A 24904-nucleotide genomic window follows, 5' to 3' on the forward strand; every position below is an offset into this window, starting at 1 on the left:
ATTATAAAACAACCCCTTTAAACCTATCAGCGATCAAAATACGAATGTGTATAGCGGCTATAGCCAATTCATTCAAGATGTCGGTCAGAGAAGAATTTGTTCCCATTCCTTGTCAAGAAACTATTATCATAAGGTCCATATTTAAGTAGATATTTTCATATTCTTCTGATAATGATCATACAAGTTGTTCTTTTCATAAAATTACTTTTTAAAGGTCTGTTTTTATTTAATAATCTGTATTACTCTTCACTCTGTACAAGATTTGTTGAAGTTATTGGAGTTTAACGCATTTTTCACGCAGTACATTCCGTATTACGTTGTGTATAACGCGCATTTATGTATAACGCGCATCTACTTTTTTAAGCTAAAAAATCGGGAAAAAAGTTTTTGAAGCAAAAAAATCGGGGGATAAATTCCGTACCGCAGGCTAACTGAAAATCATTATATTTACATTGCCGATCTTGCGTGTTTTATTGCTTCAATTATTAATTATTTAAAAGACGATAACGCTACAACTAGTTTGTGTTTTTTTTAAAATCATATTATGCGTAAAAATAAATGTTTGGATTTAAATGAATTATGCATGAAATGCACACTTTCCACGAGGATACCATCAAGGTTGTCATCATATGTCCCCGAAGTAACTGTCCACGATTTTATCGTGGAGGAGTACACATGACGGATGGATTAGTTATAACTAAGAAACTGACGTCATTGATTGATATTGTCACGTGGTTATTCATGCATGACTAATTCACAACCGCGCGATTTATTTACATTGCTATCATTGCAGCCACAATATTTCAAACACAAAGCAAGTATTTTAAGCATGTATTCAGTATTAAATCACAAAACACATAAGAAATAGTCATGATAAAGTTCTTTTTGATAAAATATAGTAATATGATGTTAGTATCAACAAAAACATTGGTTAAATATTAAAAACTTAATTTTTTGTTAAAAAAGCTGATTAATCGATTAATTGCTGATTATGGCCTCTAATTAATCGACTCCGTTTTGGGGAACCGATTCCAATCACTAATAAATACTTTTTGAAATATTCAGTATGACTGATACACTTGTGTTTTTGTTCGGTATTTATTAGTGGAATAAAACATACTCCGAACATAAACAATACGAAAATTAATTATACAAATAGAAATTTAAAAAATCCTGAAGAGAATACAACCTGTTTACCACCCGGTAGTCATGGGTTTAGGGAAGTAATCAATTTCCAATACAATGCAAGAAAATACATACATCACAAACAGAAATATTAAAATTATAAACCAAAATGTAAAATACAAATAATAATATATGGTAACCAATCTACAAACTCTCGTAGAAACACATTGATAGTATATATTGATTCATTGTTACTTTAAATCAAAAATAACTACCACGATCTTCGAGACGCAGGTCAAGTTGGTAGAAGTATCAATGTGTACTGTACTGTTAGTTATTTCGACAAGTTATTTCAAAACAGGGTTGTTCCCTTTACACGCTTAAAGGAAAATCATTTCCGCGTCATGCAAATATCAAGTAAATTAGAATCAGTGCAGAATTATAATGTATACGTTGCGACTTGTGGTTGTTTATGCATTCTAGGATTCGTTCAAGATGAGTTAGATTCCGAGTTTTTTTAACGTTAAATATGTTCACATATATATATATATATATATATATATATATATACCAACAAGGAAAATTCAATAAATGTTCAAATGGTTTACATGAATTCAAAAGACATGCGTTTCAATAGATTTGATTGATTTTTTTTTAATTTATTTAAACACATATGTGTCTTATGAAATATTCTATTGAATAAATTGGTGTTTTGGGGCAAACAAGAAAATATGAACGGATTTCCATTTCTGCATCTATATGTGTAATCTAGAAGTGTAATTTAGAAAAGATCACTTCACTAATAACTAACTTACAGACCTCATTTTCAAAGGAATAGTTAAAAGTTAAACTCTTACCAGCTATTGTAAATGCATAACCCTCCTATAACACGGTTGTTTGGGAAATACATACGTACATTTTGCCTGACAGATGCTTGTCACGTCTTTCTATTTGTGTCCTTATTTTAATAATTCTTTCACAAGTACCCTATTCTACCAAAAGAAATAATTTATATTGTAACTACAACATAACAATAGTATACAATAAATCTGAATGATAACACGATTAATTACAATTTTCAAAATATAAACGATATTTTATTGTATTCCGTTATTTTATTATATTTTGTGCCGTATTTTGTATTGAACCAAATATACATGACAGGCCTGATATTTACATTAATCCCGTTATCGTGTTGAAAATTTCGGGGATCGTCCCATAACATGGACTTTGATAGAAGATAACAACACGATCAGTACACACAACATAAGCAACATTAGTACAAGCATTTAAAAAAACGCATGTTATACATAAATAACATGTTTGTAGTAAAACGTTATATTTGCGCCAAGATACGTACTATTATAGTTTGTGTTAGTTATTTGTTGAGAAGATGATTTAATTTGTAACTCCAAACATCGTTCGAGATGCGTATAAGTAAGTGATCAAAGAGAATTATCCATCTTATGACGGTTAAAAGTACAACTGCTCATGAAAAGCATGAAACCTGTAATAATCCCTACTCTAGTAGAAATACAAAGGTACTGACTTGGAGGACAGTGTAATATATTTAACCAGTGTCCACAAAATCAAATACTCTCTCCTTACATATGTTGACACTTTAATAACACTGAACATTTAAACAAGTATATTTTATATCTAAATTTGATCATTTTCACGTTTATTGACACTTTACACCGAATCTTTGATTATTGATTCGCTTGGGTTGTTCAGTGTCAGAGCTTTATTGCTGCAAATTCGTCATAATTAAACTTGATTTTTAAACTCAAAAACTGGTTTCCCTTACCATTAACTAGTGGGGTAATAAGTTTGTAATCGTCTGCTTCAACATCATCATCATTATCATTATGATAATTTCTTATAAAATGCCCCCGAAGAAGAGCAAACCTAATCACATCCACATTTTTCATAACACTAAGATCTTGTTCGATTTCGAAAAACATATCAAGGGGATCTTCGAAAGGGAACAGCATTTGCAAGTGCACAGTCTGGTTAAAGTAAAAGCTAAGGACCCGTCGTAGCGCATTCGGAGTAACCAGCCATGGACAGGTAATTATTCGTATCCTCTCCAAGTTGATAAGATTCGGAAACGCATCTGACAGCAATGCAATAGTTTCTATTCCGACAAAAGTTGCACATTTTATACTCCTCTGGCTTGATAGTGCTTTGATAATTTCAATAGTGTCGTTGCTTTTACATCTTACTGCTAACGTGGATATGTTTCTGAAGCTTTCCAATTTAGGTACATTTCTTTTCGTTTTTTTCAGTTTTATCCTTCTTAAAAAATTCTTCATGGCGAATTGACAGTTTACACATTACTGGGCAATCGCTAGCTAATAGCTCTTCAGAATTTTCTATTGCATTTAATTTTTGTTTAATAAATCCTGTCATATAGCTTCGCACCCTTGAGAATCCCTTTTCAGGTTTGCCAAGTTTCAATCCTGTAGGAAGACAAACTTTGATAACAGACACCAATGCCTCTGCCATTCCGAAATAATCAACTTGATCATATTTGATTGAAACCTCCTCTTGGGTTTGTTGCAGGAAGATCTCTGGTGGACTCGAAAACCACTCCGGGCAGATGACTAACACAGGCTTTTTATTTGTTTCCATTTTACATATACGCATGTTGCATTTAATAGTGTGCTTTAATGTTGACACTGATGCCACAAAATTAGCCAGCGATGACGAGGAACAAATAATTGGGTCAAAATTTATAAGTCGTATTACTTGAGGCAATTTGAAATCGCAGCAGAAATCCACCGTACTAACGTTAAGCTCCTCGAGACCGGTAAGTGTTGGTAATATTCGAAAAAGTGATGGCGCGTTTGGAATTCCTGTTATGGACAATCTTCGGATTGGTGCCCCAATTAACGTTTCATAAACACCATTACCGAAACCAAAACATTTCAACCCGATTCCAGACATATTTCATACATTTGACATATCTTTTCTAACATTATTAAAGGGATCTTTTCACGCTTTGGTAAATTGACAAAATTGAAAAAAGTTGTTTCAGATTCGCAAATTTTCGTTTTAGTTATGATATTTGTGAGGAAACAGTAATACTGAACATTTAGCATGGTCTAATATAGCCATTATATGCATCTTTTGACGATTTTAAAACCTAAAAATTATAAAGCGTTGCAACGCGAAACGATTGAATAATTTGGAGAGTTCTGTTTTTGTCGTTAAATTTTGTGAAACTACGAAGATTGCTTATATAAGGTATAAAGTATATGTACTCGGCGGAATAGCTCAGTAGGCTAAAGCGTTTTTACTTCAGGACTCTGGCAGGGGTCACTGGTTCGAAACCTGGTCCGGGCAATGTTCTTTTCCTTTTTTTAATTTTATTCTTGATTTTTTACTCGAGCTTTTACGATCCATTGTTTACATTTATCGATATAAAGCATTTAATGAATAAGTTAAAAAATGCCAAAATCTGTGAAAAGGCCCCTTTAAGAATAGGCTTGTTGAACATGCCTTCTTGGATTTCGATATCTTGATATCCGTCATCAAATATATCAATATTGCAATACACGTGGAGGTCATGTGAATATATCGTGTTCATTAAACTCCTTAACATGGCAAAGGAATATACACCATCGCGCACATTGACCTGTTGGATTGAAGGCGGCAAGCGATGAGTGTCCTTAGTTAACGCCATTTCTTCACTGAGTAATGCAAGTCGTTTTAGCTTTCTTAGTTTGAAAAGACTGTCAGTTGGAAACGACACATGTCCACGGAGATTAATGACTTCTAAATTGTAGCATGCTGACAATTCCAAATCTCCATAATCACCATCTAATTCTAAACATTCTATACAATGAGCGGATGAAGTTATTATATCCTGTATTTCACATTGTCTAATCTCTTTAAAATCGCTGTTTAAACTTATTGATTTGACATTTGACTTGTTTGCCAATAAAATGCGGGCTAAATCTTTGCATCAGTGGCAATGTAATTTGCGTAAGTGTGATTGTTACTATCAAAATAAAAAAAATGACCAAGAAGGACGAAAGTCAATATAATTATTATTATTATTGGATATTGCCTCTTTATATCCCGCCAATATCATGTTCTGTGTAGTTCTTCCCAAATGCGAATGCGTACTACATGTTGTATTAATTACATTAGACAGTTTCTCTGCTGCTTTTATATTAAGCCCACATAGAAATATATATGTTTGAGAAATGTCAAGATTCAAATAGCTGAATTTGAAAATGGAATTAGTTATTTCATCGTCAATTACATAGGGCTTGTTTGCTATATAATAGGCCGCTAAAAACTCTTGCAACGGTTTATGAACAAAACTAAATGTTGAGTTGATCCTGGTAAACGAGTTGTGCTTTCGTTCTGATAGAATACCAGTGGTCAATGCACATGTTTTCTGATCTTCTGACAAGTATTTCATCAATTCTCTGTTGCCGAATGACTTTGAAATCTCCGTCCTGTATGCGAAAAACAGATCAAACGCAACGCTGGAAAGCGCTTCGATTACCGCAACATTTGCAAGGCAATATATAGTGTTTCTGAAACAAGTGTTTCTGAAACAATAAAACGGAGGTTTCTTGACGAGGGCTCTACGACTCATAGCTCTTTTGAGTAAGCAATCAAGTATGTGGCTGTATATTTCGCATCTTGATCCTTTCAGGCATACCCCGTCAGCCCAAAGACACACAATCAGTGTGAGCATTGTAGGAGAATTAAGTAAGTCAAAAAGCTGATGTTTTATTATATAGCTGTTAAATTCGTTATATTTTAATTCCGTTTCATTATTGAAAAGGCAACCAATTAATTTTTGGCTCAGCAAGTCGGGATTTTCTACACCTTCAATTTCTAGAAGAATGTCAATGTGTGAGTCCTTGATTCGTTGATCAGTCATTTTCCAAGGACGAGTTGTAATGAGCAACGTACAGAGAATGTTGCTACTAGCCATCAAAGGTACTGCAATCTGTCCCTTAGGATCTGACCAATCGTCTAGACCGTCAAGCACCACAAGACATCTATATTTTTGCATGATGTACTGAAGAAGTTTGTAGATGGCCCCGCGATATTCGTCAGTGTAAATCATATTAATTAGTTGTTCGTTGATCATCTGCACTACATCACGATGATCCACAGAATCTCTCAGCGTGACGTAAAAGACAAAATCAAAAGCATCAAGTGTCTGCGCGTCATCAAATGTGCTCGTAAGATGTTGTGACGATGATTTTTGACATAGCCAGTCGAGAGTTAACTTAGCGGTAAATGTGGATTTACCAACGCCAGCTTCGCCTTGGATATATATTCGTCCATTCAATGTGTTGTATTTGTAAAACATCGCATTATAGCAGTTCACGTTGATTTTCGCTGCATTATGTCTGGAGATTTTGTTTACCGCTGGCTTACTGTATAGCACTCGCATATGTCGATCAATACTTTGCACAAAGGGCGAAATTAGTACGTTAGTTAATACTTGCTCATAATGCTGAGTCAAACGTTGAAAAAACTCTAAAATAAAGGGAATATATTTAAAAACAGACATGTGTGACAGAAATAAAACAAACTGCAGCTATCCCTAATTGATATAAAGAGATATGAACACAATTGAAAAAACTATCGTTGATTAAATGTATAATATACATGTAATTAAAATGCTGATCTTAGTATTGTGTCATGTATATAAGATCGATCTATGTTGGCAAAGAGATATTATTATGAGATTGGGTAAATATGTTTTCGTATTTATATAAGACTTCCTTAGTTTATTGGTATAAATTCCAAAATAGATTGTTGTAGTATCAGACATCATTTTTATTATAACCTTAATTAATATTTTAATAGTGCAAAACAAATTTCGTAACGTAGATCTGAGCCAATAACGTTACATTAAACTTTTAGAACAACAAACATAAAATACATCGCACATCAACAGGCTAAAAGGTTTAGCAAACTACACTAAAAACATAAAGCGGTTTAATGTTTGCATTATCGTAGAAAAGGTTTTATTGAGACCTGAAAACAATCATACATACCTTTAACATTTTGATCACTGTGTTGTATCTCACAGTTCAACCTAACTTGACCGATACGAGTTAGTGCAGATTTTTCGGCAGCAGACATTTTCTCAATACTTCGTTGTGTGAGTGCATCGATTGCATGCTGACAGTTACCCATTTTTGACTGTATTACCGTTACGGCCTTTGAAAGTTGTTCGGCTATTTGCCTCTTGGATTCAGCAGCAACCTTCTTTGAAATTGTTAGGGTCTCTTGTGCCTCTTTTAGAAGTCTTTCCATCTCGATGTGGTTTATTGTTAGACTGTCATTTTCTAACTACATAAAAACAGTTTGCATAAGTAGCTTACATGTTGCATGTTTTGGCCTTTATATGTTTAGATATTTACCAAACGGAAGTTTGTAGATTTTACTGAATATCGCCATTTATATTTTGGCATTCTATTCTTTAATGAATTTACAACATAGTTTCCACCCGTGTCCTGGCGCCACGCTATACCATCATCTAAATTGATCTTGGAAAATGAGTTTTATTGATTAAGTTCATACGTCGAAATCACATTGACGAGTTTAAAAACATGTTATTACACGTATTTCCAAGCATCGTCTTTTCTTGCTTGTACATTCAACGAAAATTATGAGTACTTACCTGTCGCAGTTTCATAAGCGCTTTTTGTGCAGTTTGATCGTGAATGAGATGCGATGAATCGGCCAACAGAGCCGTCAAAGTCACGAAATACTCATGAAGCACAGTTGCATTGATCTTGCAGTCTGGTGTGTGTCGAACATCTCTGCCTATACAACGCGCCTACGGAACAGGAATACGCTATTCATGTTTAATGTTAGATACACATATTACACATTTTACATAGAAAGAAAATGGACTGTTAATGTCATGTCGATTTTCAAATGTAGTATCTAGCATTTATTTCAACATTTTACACCGTGCATAATGCAAATCCATTGTTGGTGTTCTAGACTATCGGATAAAAATACTAGGAGATCCAAGCTATTACTAAAATCTACTTAAACATACACATCATACTTGACTCTTTAGTGTCTGGAATAACCCGTTAGTAGATAGAAGGTTGAACCGCAAAAAACTAATTTAACGTTTACCGAAATGCTGCGATTGCTTACAAGAAATATTTTTTCTGTTTGTTTGTTTTGTTTTGTATATAAGATTGTGTTTTGTGTTTGTACAAACTACTTTTTGCACTCTTAAATGCACATGCAAACATAACTGTATCAAAGTCATAGCAATGAAACATTGTTGATAACCGCAGTTTTTATAGACAAACGTTTGAAAATTGAAAACATCAAAACACAATTTTGATAAGAATAACTCAATACGTCGAATGTTGTAGCAATCGTGATTAATCTTTCAATAATGTGAAGTTTAATGATAAGTGTTTAAACTGGGTTGATGGCTCGAGCTCTTTTTGCTTGATTTTCCGGTTGACTCGAACTCTCCTCGAAGCACCAATTTTCTATTACTATCTTTTCATATGCATTCCTGTCGGATGACTCGAATACGCGAGGGTCGAATAATCGGATAGCTCGACATTAGTTTAATGTCCGGTCACAATGTTCACATGTTCTTTTGTACGTGTTGCTCGAACTCCCTTTGGATCGCATTAAGCTGTTAATCAATTAGGAATGCTTGATTAAATGAACGCAATAATTGATGTCACACTGGTTCTTAACTTGTCATCGACATCGTTAATTGATTTAGGTTAAAGATGTACACAACTTAAATATCTCGAGGAAGGCAAAGACTCACGCCAAGTACACTATTTTTTGTTGGCGGGATACAAACCTTCGTATCTTGACGACAACTCATGTACACAACACATTCCTTTTATTAAAGGCGAATAAAAATACATGTATTGCTGTTTAATATGTCAGCTTTGTGTCTGTCTATAGCACTCATGCATGTTTTGTTTCATACATGTACCCGTACAAATATGATCTTATGTATGGGTAATTGTTTTTAAATATAGTTTAAAAAAAGAAAAATAAGGTTACATTGTTCATTTGTTTGTTATTAATTAAAAAGCAGAAGGTAGTACGGAATAGTACGCAGTTCATGTTTACGCAGAATGAAGGGAATTTACACAAAATGAATACTCTTCAACTGGAGATGCAAATCTATTCAAAATTATGTTGGTAAATAAAACTATTTTAGAAATCGGTTGGCTCAAATTCCGGATGGCACAAAATTTTGTTGTCGGTCCGCGCAAGTTCGTGCACTCTGGTTTCGAATGTATTGTTAAATGCTCAGAATTTATAGGCTATTAAGGAAGAAAAGTTGTGTTTTTCTAATAAAATATTTTTTGTCGAATAATGAATTGATTAAAATTGCATATGTGGGTGAATATTACTTTTTTGTTGTTCAGCTGGAAGAATACGGATTGGCGATTTGTTTGCGATTTTACCAATGCAATTTTTATATATTAAACAGAGTAAATACAAAGAACATATCTTTAAAAAGAACATGCAATTGACGACATTGATGTTCCTTCGAAAATGTCAATGAGTTGATGTAAGTAGGACGTTGTGGGCATTTGTATTTCTTCACTCGCAATAAGGTAAATATGTGTCACTATTAATCATAAATTAAGATTAGTGAACTTAGGGAAATGTTCGCGTGTTATTCTGAGATCGAATTGAATGCAAGTGCTTAATAACTTACCTCCGATAGTTGGCACGGTTGTGTAGAAGTCCCCGATGCTATACAGAAGGAGAATAATGTGTTGAAGTGTCTGCAATTTAACAGAACATTGATGACTCCGTTAAAGTCTGTCTCCCGTACTGAATTCACATGTAAATAACCATCTGGGGGACAAAAACATTTAGCGATTTCCCAATGATTTGTCGCCTATTGTTCAGCCTTTGTGTTTTTCCAAGATAGAAGGGGGGGGGGTATCGATGCTGAGCTTTAATATTCATAACAACTTGATGACAAATATTGGTCGGACATAGTCGGTACTGTTTTGCTGTTGTACTGTGGAAATTGCAGTGATTGCGGTTAGTTTTGCAAATACCTGATGTAGGGCATTTTATCAAACTTTCTGTTGAACAATTTCCACAGCCTCTCCCTACGGTTGTTTGCACATTTCCAATCTCTCGATCAACAAAATCCGCCAATCCTTCTTTTGTGATTATTAAGGCAATATACGCTTTGAACCAATTAGTCGTTTCTTCGTCTGCGAACACATGTGTGAAGGTAGCCATTGTTTTCGACGATATCAATCGGTTAAATTTGTTATAACATTTTATGGATTAAAAACATCATCCATGGTCTTCATCATCCTGCAATAAAGCAAATATAATATAAGTGCAAAGGTGAAGTTTCGTGACGTTGTAAATATTAAACTATATCTGCATGCACTGTTTCAGAACAACGAATGAATACACACTTATTTGATAGATCATTGAAAGCAATATTCTAAATTACATTATAAATGTAGGGATTTCTAGACGCATAAAGTATTTTGACCATAATCCTTGCGATTTCAAAGAAGATATTCTAAGTTAGCTAGTATATAAGCCTTGATAGGCTAGGTGACCCCTGGGGCGTGATCAGTTTTGACCTCATTGCATGTTTTTAATAATATTTATAAATTACCAATATGCAAGTTAGCATTTCATATATTTAACGCCTGACCCTTGAGGTTGCAGATAGAAAAAATCAAATAATAACTAAATTAGTCAATAACAATCGTTTGGCAACTGAAGCGAGACCAGCTTTGGACCCAGGCGTATGATTTGAAAGACTATATGCAATACTTCTATCTTTTGCTTCATATTAAATATTCAATATATTGTGGTTTCAGAGAATAATAAATTCTGAATGTATTGACTTACTTACAAAAGAACTTTATAAGTTTCAATTAATCTGTGAAACTAGAAATTTCACAACATTCCATAACAATTCTAAATTTTCGTTCAATTGACTGTTTCACTTAGGGTCTTTCAAAATGCCTAACTTTTTTAGGAATAAAGTTTTACTCGAGGCCTTTTGAGCAAATTCGGGGATTGTGTGGAATGTTCTTGTTCCAGTAAAAAAAATACATATTTATATTGCTTTCTGTTAAATAGTGTAGTGAGTTACTGATTAAATAATACCATTGCAGCCATATATTGATTCGGTTGTTTGTTGTTTTGTTTTTGACGTGTATTGTATAATTATTGACATACGAGCCGCGTCATGCCAATATGGACTTAATTCCCTATGTGACCGGCGTAGCTGCATTCCAGTCTTTGCATGAGCTATGATGTCCTAACTGCGCGGATGCCTACTATATGACCAAAGAATATATTTTTGAAGTCAGCAAAAAGACTTACATATCTTATGGTAATCGGGGCAGAGATAGAATTCTAAAATATGTATACGTGAATTACGCCAACATTACCAAATATTCTGTTGAACTATGCACATTCTACTACTAATTCTGCCAAGAGGAAAACACACGCCCAAAGACAAAAAGCATTTTGATAATATCAAATCTTACTAGAAAATTCAACAAATGTGGTCAGCTAGATCGAATAGAAATGCAGTCATTTAAACAAAGACAGTTTAAATTAATCATGGTTTACCCGTGCCCCCTTACAAAAATTTTCCTTCGGTCACTGTGTTCCAAAAGAGCGGCTACCAACCACTAGACATTGTACTACTGTTTGGGGCCCAATCTATTCTACAAAGCGACAATGGATCATAATTCATTGTCAAAGTTATAACATAGACGAAAAGATGTGTTGCCACAACTTATCATGTTACATGGAAAACCCAGACATTCACAAAGCAAGGGGTCTGTTGAAACAGCTAACAGTAACATTGAATACATCGCTGTAGTAGCGTGGTTTAGTGATAACAATACTCGATATCGGACTGTCGGTTTCGACATTAACCAACAGCAGTAGAATTGTTCACATTATGCTTGAATTAACCAAACCAAATACAAGGCTCCCTTTGGAGGATTTGCATCTTCCAGCCTATCAGCTGTTGTTCTTTATATCAATATGGAGCTCATGTAATTGCGTTGTGTCATCTCTCTACATATATCAATAAGCCAGGTCCAGCTGCTATTACTTCTAGCAAAAAGTTAGTGCTACTGCAGACAATAAGCCACCAACAACTACTACCACCAACCGGCCACCGCCGACTGCTACTATTACTAACCGAACACCTCCAGCTATTTCTTTCAGTCAGTCACAGCAAACTGTTACTTCTGACAAACAGCCTGCACAAATTTCTACCACAAACCAGCCACCGCCGACTTCTACTATTACTAACCTGTCACCGCCGACAACTTCTTTTACCAACCAGCCACCAACAACTACAACAACCGACCATCAACTGATAAATGCTACTACTGCCAACAAGCAACCACCAATAACGTTAACCAACCAGCCACCGCCGACTGCTTCTACTGCCAACTAGCAACCACCAACTACTCAAACCAACTCGCCACCGCCAACGTCTTCTTAAAACCAGCCGCTGCCAACTGCTACCACTATAAACCATCAACCAACGACCACTACCACCAACCGGTAACCGCTAACTGTTATTACCACCAACGAACCAATGCAAACTGATTCTAATACCAACCAACCAGCCACCACCAACTACTACTACCAATAAGCCACCACCAACTACCACTACAAACCAGCAACATCTAACTATGACTGACACTACCTAACAGCCACTGCCAAACACTACAACATATCATTTATGTGGCCTCTAGGATACGGTCAGTTTGAACCGCGGGGGCATGATTTGAAAACTAAATAGAGGAGCACTGGACGTAGATTTATATCATATAATCAACCTCTGATCATGCAGTTTCAGAGGGGGATTTTAGGTATAAACTATATATGTAAAGTCTTCAGATAACCGACAATTGAATACTGACGATTTCAGATTAAATCTACTCGGAATTGTATAGTTTCAGTTTATGTGCATAATTATCAAATATGCATTTGATACATAAATAACAAAATGGTTTACGTCGTTAGTGTCATCAAAAAGCAACAAATACCTAACATGCAAGGAAATCATTTCTTTTTAACATAGCATTGTAACTGAATTAAGAAATAGTTATTAATTTTCAAGCGATATAACTGGACTTTATAGAGGTGAACTAGTTGTCATTTTAAAACGATGTGTTCACTTAATGCCTGATTCTTAAATCACGATAACGCGTATATGTACATAAGAAGTGATATTCAGATTCATTCTTGTTACTGCTACACAGTTTCATTTCCCGTTTTCTCTTGCAATTTTGATTTATCTAATTTATAATACTTTACATTTCTAATAAGTGAGCAAATAGTCTAAATCTTGTAAGGGCCTTTCTATGGCAAACATTATCAACGACATATATATATTTTTTTAATGCATACTCCTTTATAAATTAAATTTACTTTGCGAATGTATTTTACCACGACTGGACGTATTGATCTCGAAGTCGTTACTATGAGTTTTGATAATGGTATGTACAGTTAAGTTAACGTTTTCATTCAATATATAGCCACAGCTTAATTGTCAAAAAGGTTTTTTAATATTTGTTGTCCAGCAGAGTTTTAAATTGGTATAAGCTAACGTTATATCTGATATATTCTTATCATACAAAATTCTAATAAGCGAGTTTGGCGAATTAAGAATTTCGCATCATAATTTAAGAGCCTGATAACAGATAATTTGAAATGGCTTAGATTGCCTAAGACGGCTGCATTTGATGCCTGTTGGCGGACACCTACTACATAATTACAGAATTTGCGATTTATTGTGTCAACCTCATTTTTTATAGCCCCCCCCCCTTCCCCCTCCCAAACTAAGCAAACTAACATGTCAAAAAGTAACAATGTTTTTAATAGATTGAGTTTTTCTCTACCCAATAGCCATAATGTTCGTATATGACTTTAACTCTTGCTAATTCAGAGTTTTTTTGACCAGCATCATTGAACGAGCCATTATTACTAAATTTGATACCAAGGTATCTTTTCAACAATTCAATGTTTTGATTGTTCCTGAATAAGTATTTGTACTGCTCCTTTTTTAAAATATACAGACTCAAGTATTTTAAACATTTATTTGTTCGACCCCATTTTTGAGAGTTAGTATTTATGCAATTTAACTGGGATTGTAATTTTAAGGGATCTGCTGTAAATAGCGCTATATCATCCGCAAACACTAATATATGCAAAGAAAGTATATCTATATTTAAAAACGTTAATTTTCAAAATCTGAACATGCATTTATTTAATTTATATGAGAAGAATAATAAGGCTTCCTTGATAGACTTCTTATAAAATATCAAGGAATTCTGAAAAGCAATTGTTATATTTTACACATGATTTGAACTTTTGCTCGATTGACTTTAGTATATGTAGCATCTTACAACGTACACCCGACTGAATCTATCTTACACATAATGCGTCATGAATGACCGTGTCGAATGCTTATTTATATAATGAATATATACTTGCGCAATAGATTTTCCAATTATTTTCTAAAACGCATTTGTCCAGCGTCTTGCCAATCGACTTAACAACCTCACATCGCAAAGACGGTCCGGTCGGTTGATAGTAAACATGCGGTAAAAAGCCCGGATGAAGTAGGATGTTGGCAGACGAAATATATAAGATAATTAACATTGAATTTTCTAATTCTTACTATTTTTCACGTTTTTCTAAGACCATGTTTAGTGAAAAACTTTCTTAGAAAATAAAACAAATATCGTTCGTAAAACAATTATATTATTGGTAAAAGCTTTTAACGTTTACTATACAGAGGGTAATCAAGTGATTGTCAAGATGGCGACATCTAAGCCTAGGCAGCTTTTTCGCATTTTATACCGTTTATTACTTGTATTAATTTTTCAAATGCCGCTCTCTTTCCAGCCATATCAGCAAGAAAGTTGCTAGCGTTTATTTCTTATTAAATTTTGCTCTATATATCGACTTTGCTCGCTTCTAGATTTCTTAGCGGGCTGACCTTTTTACATAAAATTAAACAACACATGCGGTTTGTAAAGTCGATATATAAAGCGTTTTTCAGTGATAAAGCTAGAAATTGAGCGTAATTTAAAAATTAAACAAAAGCAATGAAGGATATAAAACGATGAAAAATAATTGTCTCGGCATCGACGTAGCCGTCTTGACTATCACTTTCTCTATAATTATCGATATTATGTTTCGCTTCGAGTTGCGCAGTGGTAACGCATCCGCTTACAGATCAGGACAACACCGGTTCGAATACGTTGTTGTTGTTTTTTTCAATTTACTTTTTCAATGTATTCATTCATAAAGAACGTGACGTTAAACATTTTTAACAGATAAATAATTGTTTTGTTTCTTGCAGAAGACTTCGAGGGCTGTAATATCGTTAAACTATGTTACGTCAGAAAGTGTGCTCAAAAATATAGCGTGCAGTCAATAGTTTTCGTATGTAACGAAGTCGTTAAATATAACAACAACAACAGCACAACAACAACAACAACGAATTGCACCTTTCTGATTAAGGTAGTTGGAGCCTAATGGGTACTTTTCCAGAAACAGAATTTGTTACTTTTTCCTTACTGTAAATTTTATATCACCACGATTTGCAAAATTTAAAAACTTTTTACAAGCCAGTTAGCTTGTTACACTTGGTTGGAAACACCTACCCCTCGACTCGGATGGGCGTTTTCTATGGATTGACCCGTTATCCAAAATGTTAAGTTTTTGTAAATGGGATATAAATATACTTTGACAATAAACTTAATAAACATAAGCAAGTGCATTGTGCTAGTCGACAAAGCATAAAAAAGTATTTGAGTTAAGTTTAATATATGTTAACTGTCACGACTTTTGTCCTAGACTATGCTCCTTCTATCGACAAATGACTAACAAGACAATCAATATATACCATGTCCTGTTAAGTTCTGCAATTTATCATCACGTACAGAACAATTGTTGGGTTTTGCTGACATTTGTTTTTAAATGATTATGAAATTCATCAACATAAATTTTATTTTTAAACAGATCTATATTTGAATATACTTACATAACGTATGCAATTAAGTTTAATACAGAGCGCATTCTAAGTGTTTTTCTTTAATATGATATGCCGTTTAAACTATTTGCGCGTCATACTCTTTTTACAACTAGTTTGTTCTACTTCTTTGTTATGATTTTCGATGAAAGGCCAGATAGTTGTAAAATCGTTACAGGTCTTTTAGATTCAATTGATATTTAATTGACGTATATATTGAGAACTTAATGAGAATTCTTTCCCAATATCTGTAAATTGCTCATCTCTTAGTATTTAATAAATAGTTCATTATGAATGTAAATGTTACCACTCAAAAATAGTCGACACTTAATAGTTTACGTAAATTAATTCCAATACATTTTCAATCGCATTAAGTTATAAAATATGCCCAATTTTATTATTCCTTCATCTGTCCCGTTACATTACGTTATCAGTTTCAGCAATGTTGGGTTTAATCACTCTACCTTTCTGATCGACTGCGTTATCTGTGCTCTAAATCAATTGTCGCCGAAAGAATTAGTTTAAACTTTTTAATGTGAACCCTACATTGTGGGATAAAGCCGCAATAAATTTAATACACGTTTGATATTTGATGTATTTCGATCGCAGTGTCCCGTATCAGAGTGTTTATAGATAACCTCTATTTTTCTTGGTTTGTCTTGGTCTAGATATTTAACGACATACTAAACGGTGTATATTCCATTGAACGTTTAACAGCAAAAACGTGTCAGCATAAATATGTTGATCGTAACTTTACTGCTTCATGTACTGAAAATAAGGTTTTAATACTTACTTATGCTGATATAATTTTGCCAATCGAAATACTAATAAGTTTAATAATTTACATAGGTTATCGAATGGCGGTAAGGAACACATAAAGAAAGAACTTATTGCACACAAATTAATAAAATAAAAACTGGATATGCATATAGTGGTTGGTCAGCTGACATTTAGAAGACATACTTCCAGCTTTAACCATTAATATAATTTAAGTGATTAAATATATAAAACGCCACGAAGAATAATCCATTAAAAATCCACTTAATGTCGCAATGTATAACATATAAACGTTCTAAATAGTAGTGAGGAAATCAATAAATATAACTGCTAGTTCATCAAATAAAACGAATGTTAGTGCCAAATAAAGCATCATCATTATCATAATTATTATCATAATATAATTAAGAAAAGAAGACAAATTATACTTATAAAATAATAACAGCAAATTCGAAACAATATTGAAACTTTAAACTTTAAGTAATCATAATGACAACAAAATGTATAACACATATTAAACACTTCCCTATAACCACTATCATCATTATTATTATAACTATATTATCAATTATTATTATTAAATAAATAATCAATTAAATATACTAATACGTTATAACAAATGTACGTAATTTCCTTCCTTCATATACCTCGGAACAACAAACACATAACAAATGAATATTAATAATTAAGATTTAATAATGATAATTATAATAATAATGTGTGTGCCATTGTTATAACAGTGGGATTTCTTTTTTTCGCTAATTTGCGTCACTGCTATTTTGGCATTAGGACAAAATGTATTGTTGTTCGCTTTTTGACATCAATATACAAACGTTTTATTTAGAAGGCGAGTTTAATAAATTCAATACAAAATGACCACGAATCTAAGATTCTATTTATAACATGACCAACACATTTTCTTTTTATTATATGCTCTTTTCATCGTTTATTCACATTGTAAAAGAGTTTAACTGAAGAAATTCGCTGTAATAATGACGTCATTTCGTCACACAAATGATGTCATTTCACAGTTATATAACTAGTGTAATAACACCCGTGTAATAAACATAATTTAGTATTACGTTATTTCACTCCTGGAGCGTAGGTCATGTTATAATTAATAATTAATAATAATAATAATGTGTGTGCCATTTTTATAACAGTGGGATTTCTTTTTTCGCTAATTTGCGTCACTGCTATTTTTTCATTATGACAAAATGTATTGTTGTTCGCTTTTTGACATCAATATACAAACGTTTTATTTAGAAACATACAGAATATGAAGTACATTGCTAAAACCATACGTTGAAAAGCCTTTGTAGGCGAAATACATTACGGAAGAGATGTATAAGTACTCAAGGTATTTCCCTAATTATCGTTGAAATGTCTACAAACGCTTTATTATTTTACCAATTTCGAATGATAATAATCAATAAATGATCTAATATTTTTAAAATTTTAAGTCGGCAGAGTTAGTCCACATATTAAAATGAAATGTACACTCTTTTTTTTTTAATTAATGCACTTATTTTGAAAATTCTCATTCTACTCTCAACAGGTTCTTCGCACCAACACTATACTACTACGACTAGGAAATTAAATAGTCTTATAAAAATGTAGAGCGCATCATAGCCAACGTCCCGAAGAAAGACCCATTGATCATCCATGGTCACTGGAACGCCAAGAGTAGACCTCAAGCACACCTAAACCGGTCAGAGAAGTATGTAGATTCGGCAAAGGCTAGAGACCAACGACAGAGGTCTGAAACATTTTGAGTTCGTCAGAAGCCACAAACTCACCATGGCCTAAACGCTGCGTCAACACAAACGGTCGGGAACAGCGACCTGAAATGCTTCAAACGGTTATGTTCACAAACAGAAGAATTTAATACTGAAGCCGCAACGGTTGGCGGAGGTACAGGCTGAGTTCAGAGCTGGGCGGAACACAGTAAAACAGATCGTCAACTGCAACGTCATCATTTAGAAACACCACCAACACCAACGTGATTTCTTCCATCACTTCATCGCCTTAACTTAACGAAAGTTTTCGACCGCGAGTGGCATGGTGCCCTTTAGAAGGTTCTGAGAGGTTCAAACGGAGGGCATTCAAGCCATTCAGGACTTATATGGAAACACCAGCAGCGCAGTACTCTTCAATAGACCTAAATACCGGTGACTCTCCTAGACAATCACACCTCCATCTTTATTGGTGGCAGGCCTATCTTTTACTTGAGATTTGCTGACGAGATTGACCTAATGTGAGGCACCAGCAGTGAACTCCCAGGACCCTGAACATCAGACTCTCTAAAAGCGATGGAGGTCAGCACGGAGAAGTCGAAGATCTAGTGAAAAGCACGAACATCACCATGAACGGCGAGAGGTTACTGGCTTCAAGTACGTGAAAGCAGCCCTGTTCAATGATGTCATCATTACAGCTAATTTTCGAATAAGAATTATCATGGCAACCGCAGCAATGACCAGACTAAGAAGGTTGATGTCAAGCAGCACCATCAGCTTTCCAATCAAGTACAACTTCTACAAACCACTCGAAGTCTCCATCCATCCTACAGTTCCACGGCGAGTTCTGGGCGCTTCAGGCGGACACAGAACGCAGGATACAGGCCTTCGAACACAGTATCTGTGAACATTGCTCCACATCTCTTACACGGAGCACAAGACCAACGAGTACGCCCAGGTAATGACAGTAGCATTTGTCTGCCCAGTCAAACGAAAAACAAACGACTTGGTTTCGACAAATAACCAAGCACGATTCTCTGTGCAAGGTAGAGGTATGCCACCGTCGTCATTTGCAAACGAATGCCTATTTAGTGAAAAAAAAACACGTCAAGTTATGTTTTTAGAAATAATTGTATTTGCTCTATAATTATAAGTGAACACTGGCTTCATGTGCTACAACGCAGCTTCTTTTCCAACATTGCAACTGTCGTAAATAATGTACTGCGGCTTTTTCTAAAAAGAATTGAACGTAATAAGACATGTATAAATCACTTTCGTACTCGAAAAGTCCAGTATTGCTTGTCCATCACCCCTATGTGTACGGGCTTTGAATGTTCCTTCTTTATCTAAAGACACATTGATTTAAATTTTATTATTCACATTATTTCTTTACTAGCAATCTTAAAAAATATTATTCTGGTAAAAATACTAAGGAATAACAGAAATAGGCTTACCTTTCAAATGCATATGTGTTGATAACCAACTCTTTATCGTAATTTAAATGAAAACAGCTACACTGTATCGAATTGAACACGTAAATCACGGATGATAACCAGGGTTGTTAAAAAATTATGTCGACGCACATGCTCCGCATTTGAATACGTTATCCTTTGCAAGGCCGTTGAAAGCGACTAATTTGAGTGTCTCTAACCTAATTGAGATAGTATTTGCATTCGAACCTTTATTTCATACGTACGTATGATAGGTCGTTAAATAGTTAAATGCATTTAGATACATAAGTGCGGTAATGGTGATATTTAGATGCATTTACTATAATATGAATTCACATACATATTCTAATATTCTGTATAGTTTAATAGAGCGGTTTATGCTAGATTATTCCGTAATTTCTATATTGTGCCATATATCACGTGTGTAAAATGCTTTATTTATAAGACATATAATCAGAATTGTAAGTTTCGAAAGATATGTTAACAAACAAAAAATTCAGTAATGGGAAAATTTCCGTAGCTAAACTTTAACTGTTAATTGCAAAAAAAGTGTAAATTATTGCCTATTGCAATCTTGAATATGCCATTTGGTTGTCACTATCATTATTATGTGCACTAAGTTCTAATAAAACAGATTCACCTAGGAAAATGTGAATAGGTTAACTGACAGCCCTGATATAAATGTTAACTGCACACAACCAAAATCGAAAATTAACACAAATTTGGTGACCATTAATACAATAACATGCCTCTCTACAACTGAATTGAACTACCCTCGAACATTATAGATTACAAGTACAGTGTTGAGTTCTGAATTAAATGATAGGCTTATCAATAAAACATAAATCACTGTTATCAGATTTTCCGAATGTAGTTATCAGCGGAGTGCTTTTTTTACAGGATTTGTTTACAATTTGAAAAACATACTACTACTACTACTACTACTACTACTACTACTACTACTACTACTACTACTACTACTACTACTACTACCACTACTACTACTACTACTACTACTACTTCTACTACTACTACTACTACTACTACTACTACTAATACTGCTTCTACTACTTCAACTACTACTGCTACTGCTACTACTACTACCACTACCACTACCACTACTACTACTACTACTACTACTACTACTACTACTACTACTACTACTACTACTACTACTGGTTTTGAAAGACGGTCTAATGTTTAATTATCGACCGAGTGTTTTGCAATGCGATTGTATTCATGTCAATAAACGATTGGATGAACTGTTATTTTGTTCTACAGACCGTAAGATTATAAAACGAAATGTAACCTTATCCTAGCTAAAAAAAACAACTCGTAAAACATACACATTTTTACATTACAATTATCTTACTATTTATCGTTTTCAAATGCGAAACACACACATGCACCTACGCATACATACACACGCACGATCGCGCGCGCACGCACGCAAACACACACGCTCACGCACGCTCACACACACACACCTACGCAATCGCGCGCTCGAACGCACGCACCCCCACATAAACATTATAAAAATCATAGAATATAATCATAGCCTATACGTAAGCCTAGTTTGCAACTTGCTCCAAATCGGAAACGGGTATTTGGTATTTTAAAATTGCCTGATACATGCGTAGAAGCCCTTATAAGATATCGGGAACACGGACATGTGCATTTACAAAAAGAGCATTCCTTAAACCTGTTATCGTTCCTATTAACTAATTAAATGGTATGAGTGTTTACATTCGTTAAAAGGTGTTACATACATGTGTTTTTGCCTTGTTTGCCCACAGTATGTTTTACCAACATACCATAGATATCCCCTAAGATAATAAATGCCATGAAATACAGCTGACTTTAAACTGATTCATTCAGAAACGCATGCATCATTCCTTTCAGCTTTGAAATATACGTGGTCAATTATACGTGATTATTTTATTCAAATTGTTTACAATTTGAAAAACATACTACTACTACTACTACTACTACTACTACTACTACTACTACTACTACTACTACTACTACTACTACTACTACTGGTTTTGAAAGACGGTCTAATGTTTAATTATCGACCGAGTGTTTTGCAATGCGATTGTATTCATGTCAATAAACGATTGGATGAACTGTTATTTTGTTCTACAGACCGTAAGATTATAAAACGAAATGTAACCTTATCCTAGCTAAAAAAAACAACTCGTAAAACATACACATTTTTACATTACAATTATCTTACTATTTATCGTTTTCAAATGCGAAACACACACATGCACCTACGCATACATACACACGCACGATCGCGCGCGCACGCACGCAAACACACACGCTCACGCACGCTCACACACACACACCTACGCAATCGCGCGCTCGAACGCACGCACCCCCACATAAACATTATAAAAATCATAGAATATAATCATAGCCTATACGTAAGCCTAGTTTGCAACTTGCTCCAAATCGGAAACGGGTATTTGGTATTTTAAAATTGCCTGATACATGCGTAGAAGCCCTTATAAGATATCGGGAACACGGACATGTGCATTTACAAAAAGAGCATTCCTTAAACCTGTTATCGTTCCTATTAACTAATTAAATGGTATGAGTGTTTACATTCGTTAAAAGGTGTTACATACATGTGTTTTTGCCTTGTTTGCCCACAGTATGTTTTACCAACATACCATAGATATCCCCTAAGATAATAAATGCCATGAAATACAGCTGACTTTAAACTGATTCATTCAGAAACGCATGCATCATTCCTTTCAGCTTTGAAATATACGTGGTCAATTATACGTGATTATTTTATTCAAATTGTGACATTTTAAGTTGTAATCAAAGTTTTATTGATATGAACAGCGTCTATAAGATTGTAAAACACTTAAGCGCCACAGGAAAAATAAATATATTCTCCATTGTCGCAAATCCACCTATCCCGAAACCAATTAATTACACCGGGGATGAACAACTTTTGTCACGTGACCACAAAAGTCAACGCAGGTTGTTGAATTACATCAGGAATCCCGCTCCGTCAGGTAATTTTCATCTTTTTATAGAGAATATGTTAAAATTTCTGGACAATACAAAGCTTATGACATGCTTCATACCTTTTCGCATATTAAGACGCATTGCACTTGTTTCGAAGCTTTGCAGTTTTTAAGAACACTTCGACACAAACTTTAGATTTTCGATGCAAACGCAGTTTGATTTTATATTTTTTTACTTTCCATTCACGAATAAATCATATTTCTAGAAAAATGAGAGCACACGATGCTTAATTTTTGATGATTTATTGTATTTGCGATATAAGTTGTTGTTGTTATATTTAATTTGGGCAGTTCTTGCTATTTCAAAAATTTACAAACGCGGGTTGGTTGAGCAAACGCAGTTTGCTGAAGCTGGATTATGGCAAACGCAGGTTGGTTAAGATTACGGAATCTATATTCTTGCCCTTCTTTCATCAAGGGCGACACACGACACACGAAGCGATACACGATATTTTGCGCGACAGTCGCGGCGACGCGCGATATTTTATTATTCAAATATCGCCCATATTATCCGAATTTCGTGTAACGCGGTCTAATTTCAGACCGCGACACACGACACACGAAGCGATACTCGATATGTACTGTTCAAATCAAATCATCATCAACATCTTCATCATCATCATCTCCATCTTCATCGCCATTATCATCATAAAATAAATCGCGATTCGGAGCGGAGTATTGTAAAATGAAGATCTCAAAAGAATTGAAAAATAATTTGTCGGAATGTTATTTTTCTCATGCTGTTTTGTTAGTTGTCCAAATATATTTAATATTAAATATTATCTTAATATTAAGATTTGGTAGTTAAAGAATGCAATTTGAATGAACACAATTGTATGCATATGTTTTGCTCAGCTGTGAAGATTGAGGGAACAATTTATAGAAGAACTGTGAGAATCATCTCTACAAATATCATGTTTCAGGGACCACGAATTTGACATTCCAAAACGGAAGGAACCTAAACGAAAATTTGACACCGTGTCAACAAGCAGAAACGCTCTCCAGAAGGGAACGTTGGGTGTCCGATGGGAGAGGGCAAGACGAAATGACAGCAAAATGCTTCTAACATCAAAAATGGGAATTGACATTGACCCGTAAAAGGAAATCATAATATCATACGACAGTTTGTAGTTCTTTAAAAGACAGCTGTCATTTTTGATATTCGTTAACCAACGTTACCTATATTGATTCCGTGTAATGCTACTGAATTTGATTTTGTGTTGCTCTTTCTATGTTTATGCATTGAGGAGCTACCAATATTGGGGCCGTATAATATGCTGCCTATATTGACGCTGTGGGATGCTTCATTTAACGAGGCCTACCGGTATATTCAACCTTTTTGGGGGATTTGAAACAACAACAGACATATTGGATCTAACTTTATTTTGTTTGCTGTTATTTGTTTCAAGTTTTAAAATTACAGTTTCTAAAAAATGCCATGTATCTTGTATCTTGTTAATTAAAAAAAAGGTATCTTTCTTTTAGTTGCATAATGATAAATAATGTGGACCTATAAGGAGAGAGGTATCATGAAGCAAATAAAACAATCGATTCCTCTTATTCTGCAAGACATAGTTTTCATTTTAGGTGTATACCATTATCTTTTGATCCGAAACTTTAAATATAATAATAACTATTGACCTTTACATGGGCGCCTTGCAAATCACTAGTGTCTTCATATTGGTCATACAATATAATGTCTTTATGTGTAAC

General features: G+C 34.3%; 1 protein-coding gene and 1 long non-coding RNA gene across 2 annotated transcripts; one reads left to right on the forward strand and one right to left on the reverse strand.

Moving 5' to 3' along the window:
• Positions 1–1767: 1767 nt before the first annotated feature.
• On the reverse strand, positions 1768–20228 carry LOC127832619 (uncharacterized). Its single transcript, XM_052358155.1, has 5 exons — positions 20151–20228; positions 9839–10458; positions 7793–7951; positions 7164–7461; positions 1768–6639 (listed from the first exon to the last, which is right to left on the reverse strand). The coding sequence occupies exons 3-5, from the start codon at positions 7805–7807 to the stop codon at positions 5135–5137; spliced, it is 1818 nt and encodes a 605-aa protein (XP_052214115.1). The 5' UTR covers positions 7808–7951; positions 9839–10458; positions 20151–20228; the 3' UTR covers positions 1768–5134.
• Positions 20229–23089: 2861 nt separating this feature from the next.
• LOC127832622 (uncharacterized) lies at positions 23090–24669 on the forward strand. The gene is made up of 2 exons (XR_008026994.1): positions 23090–23179; positions 24115–24669. It is a non-coding gene; the product is annotated as an uncharacterized LOC127832622 (long non-coding RNA).
• The last annotated feature ends 235 nt before the right edge of the window (positions 24670–24904 follow it).

Source organism: Dreissena polymorpha, chromosome 5 (assembly GCF_020536995.1).
Source record: "Dreissena polymorpha isolate Duluth1 chromosome 5, UMN_Dpol_1.0, whole genome shotgun sequence".
Lineage (NCBI taxonomy): Eukaryota > Metazoa > Mollusca > Bivalvia > Myida > Dreissenidae > Dreissena > Dreissena polymorpha.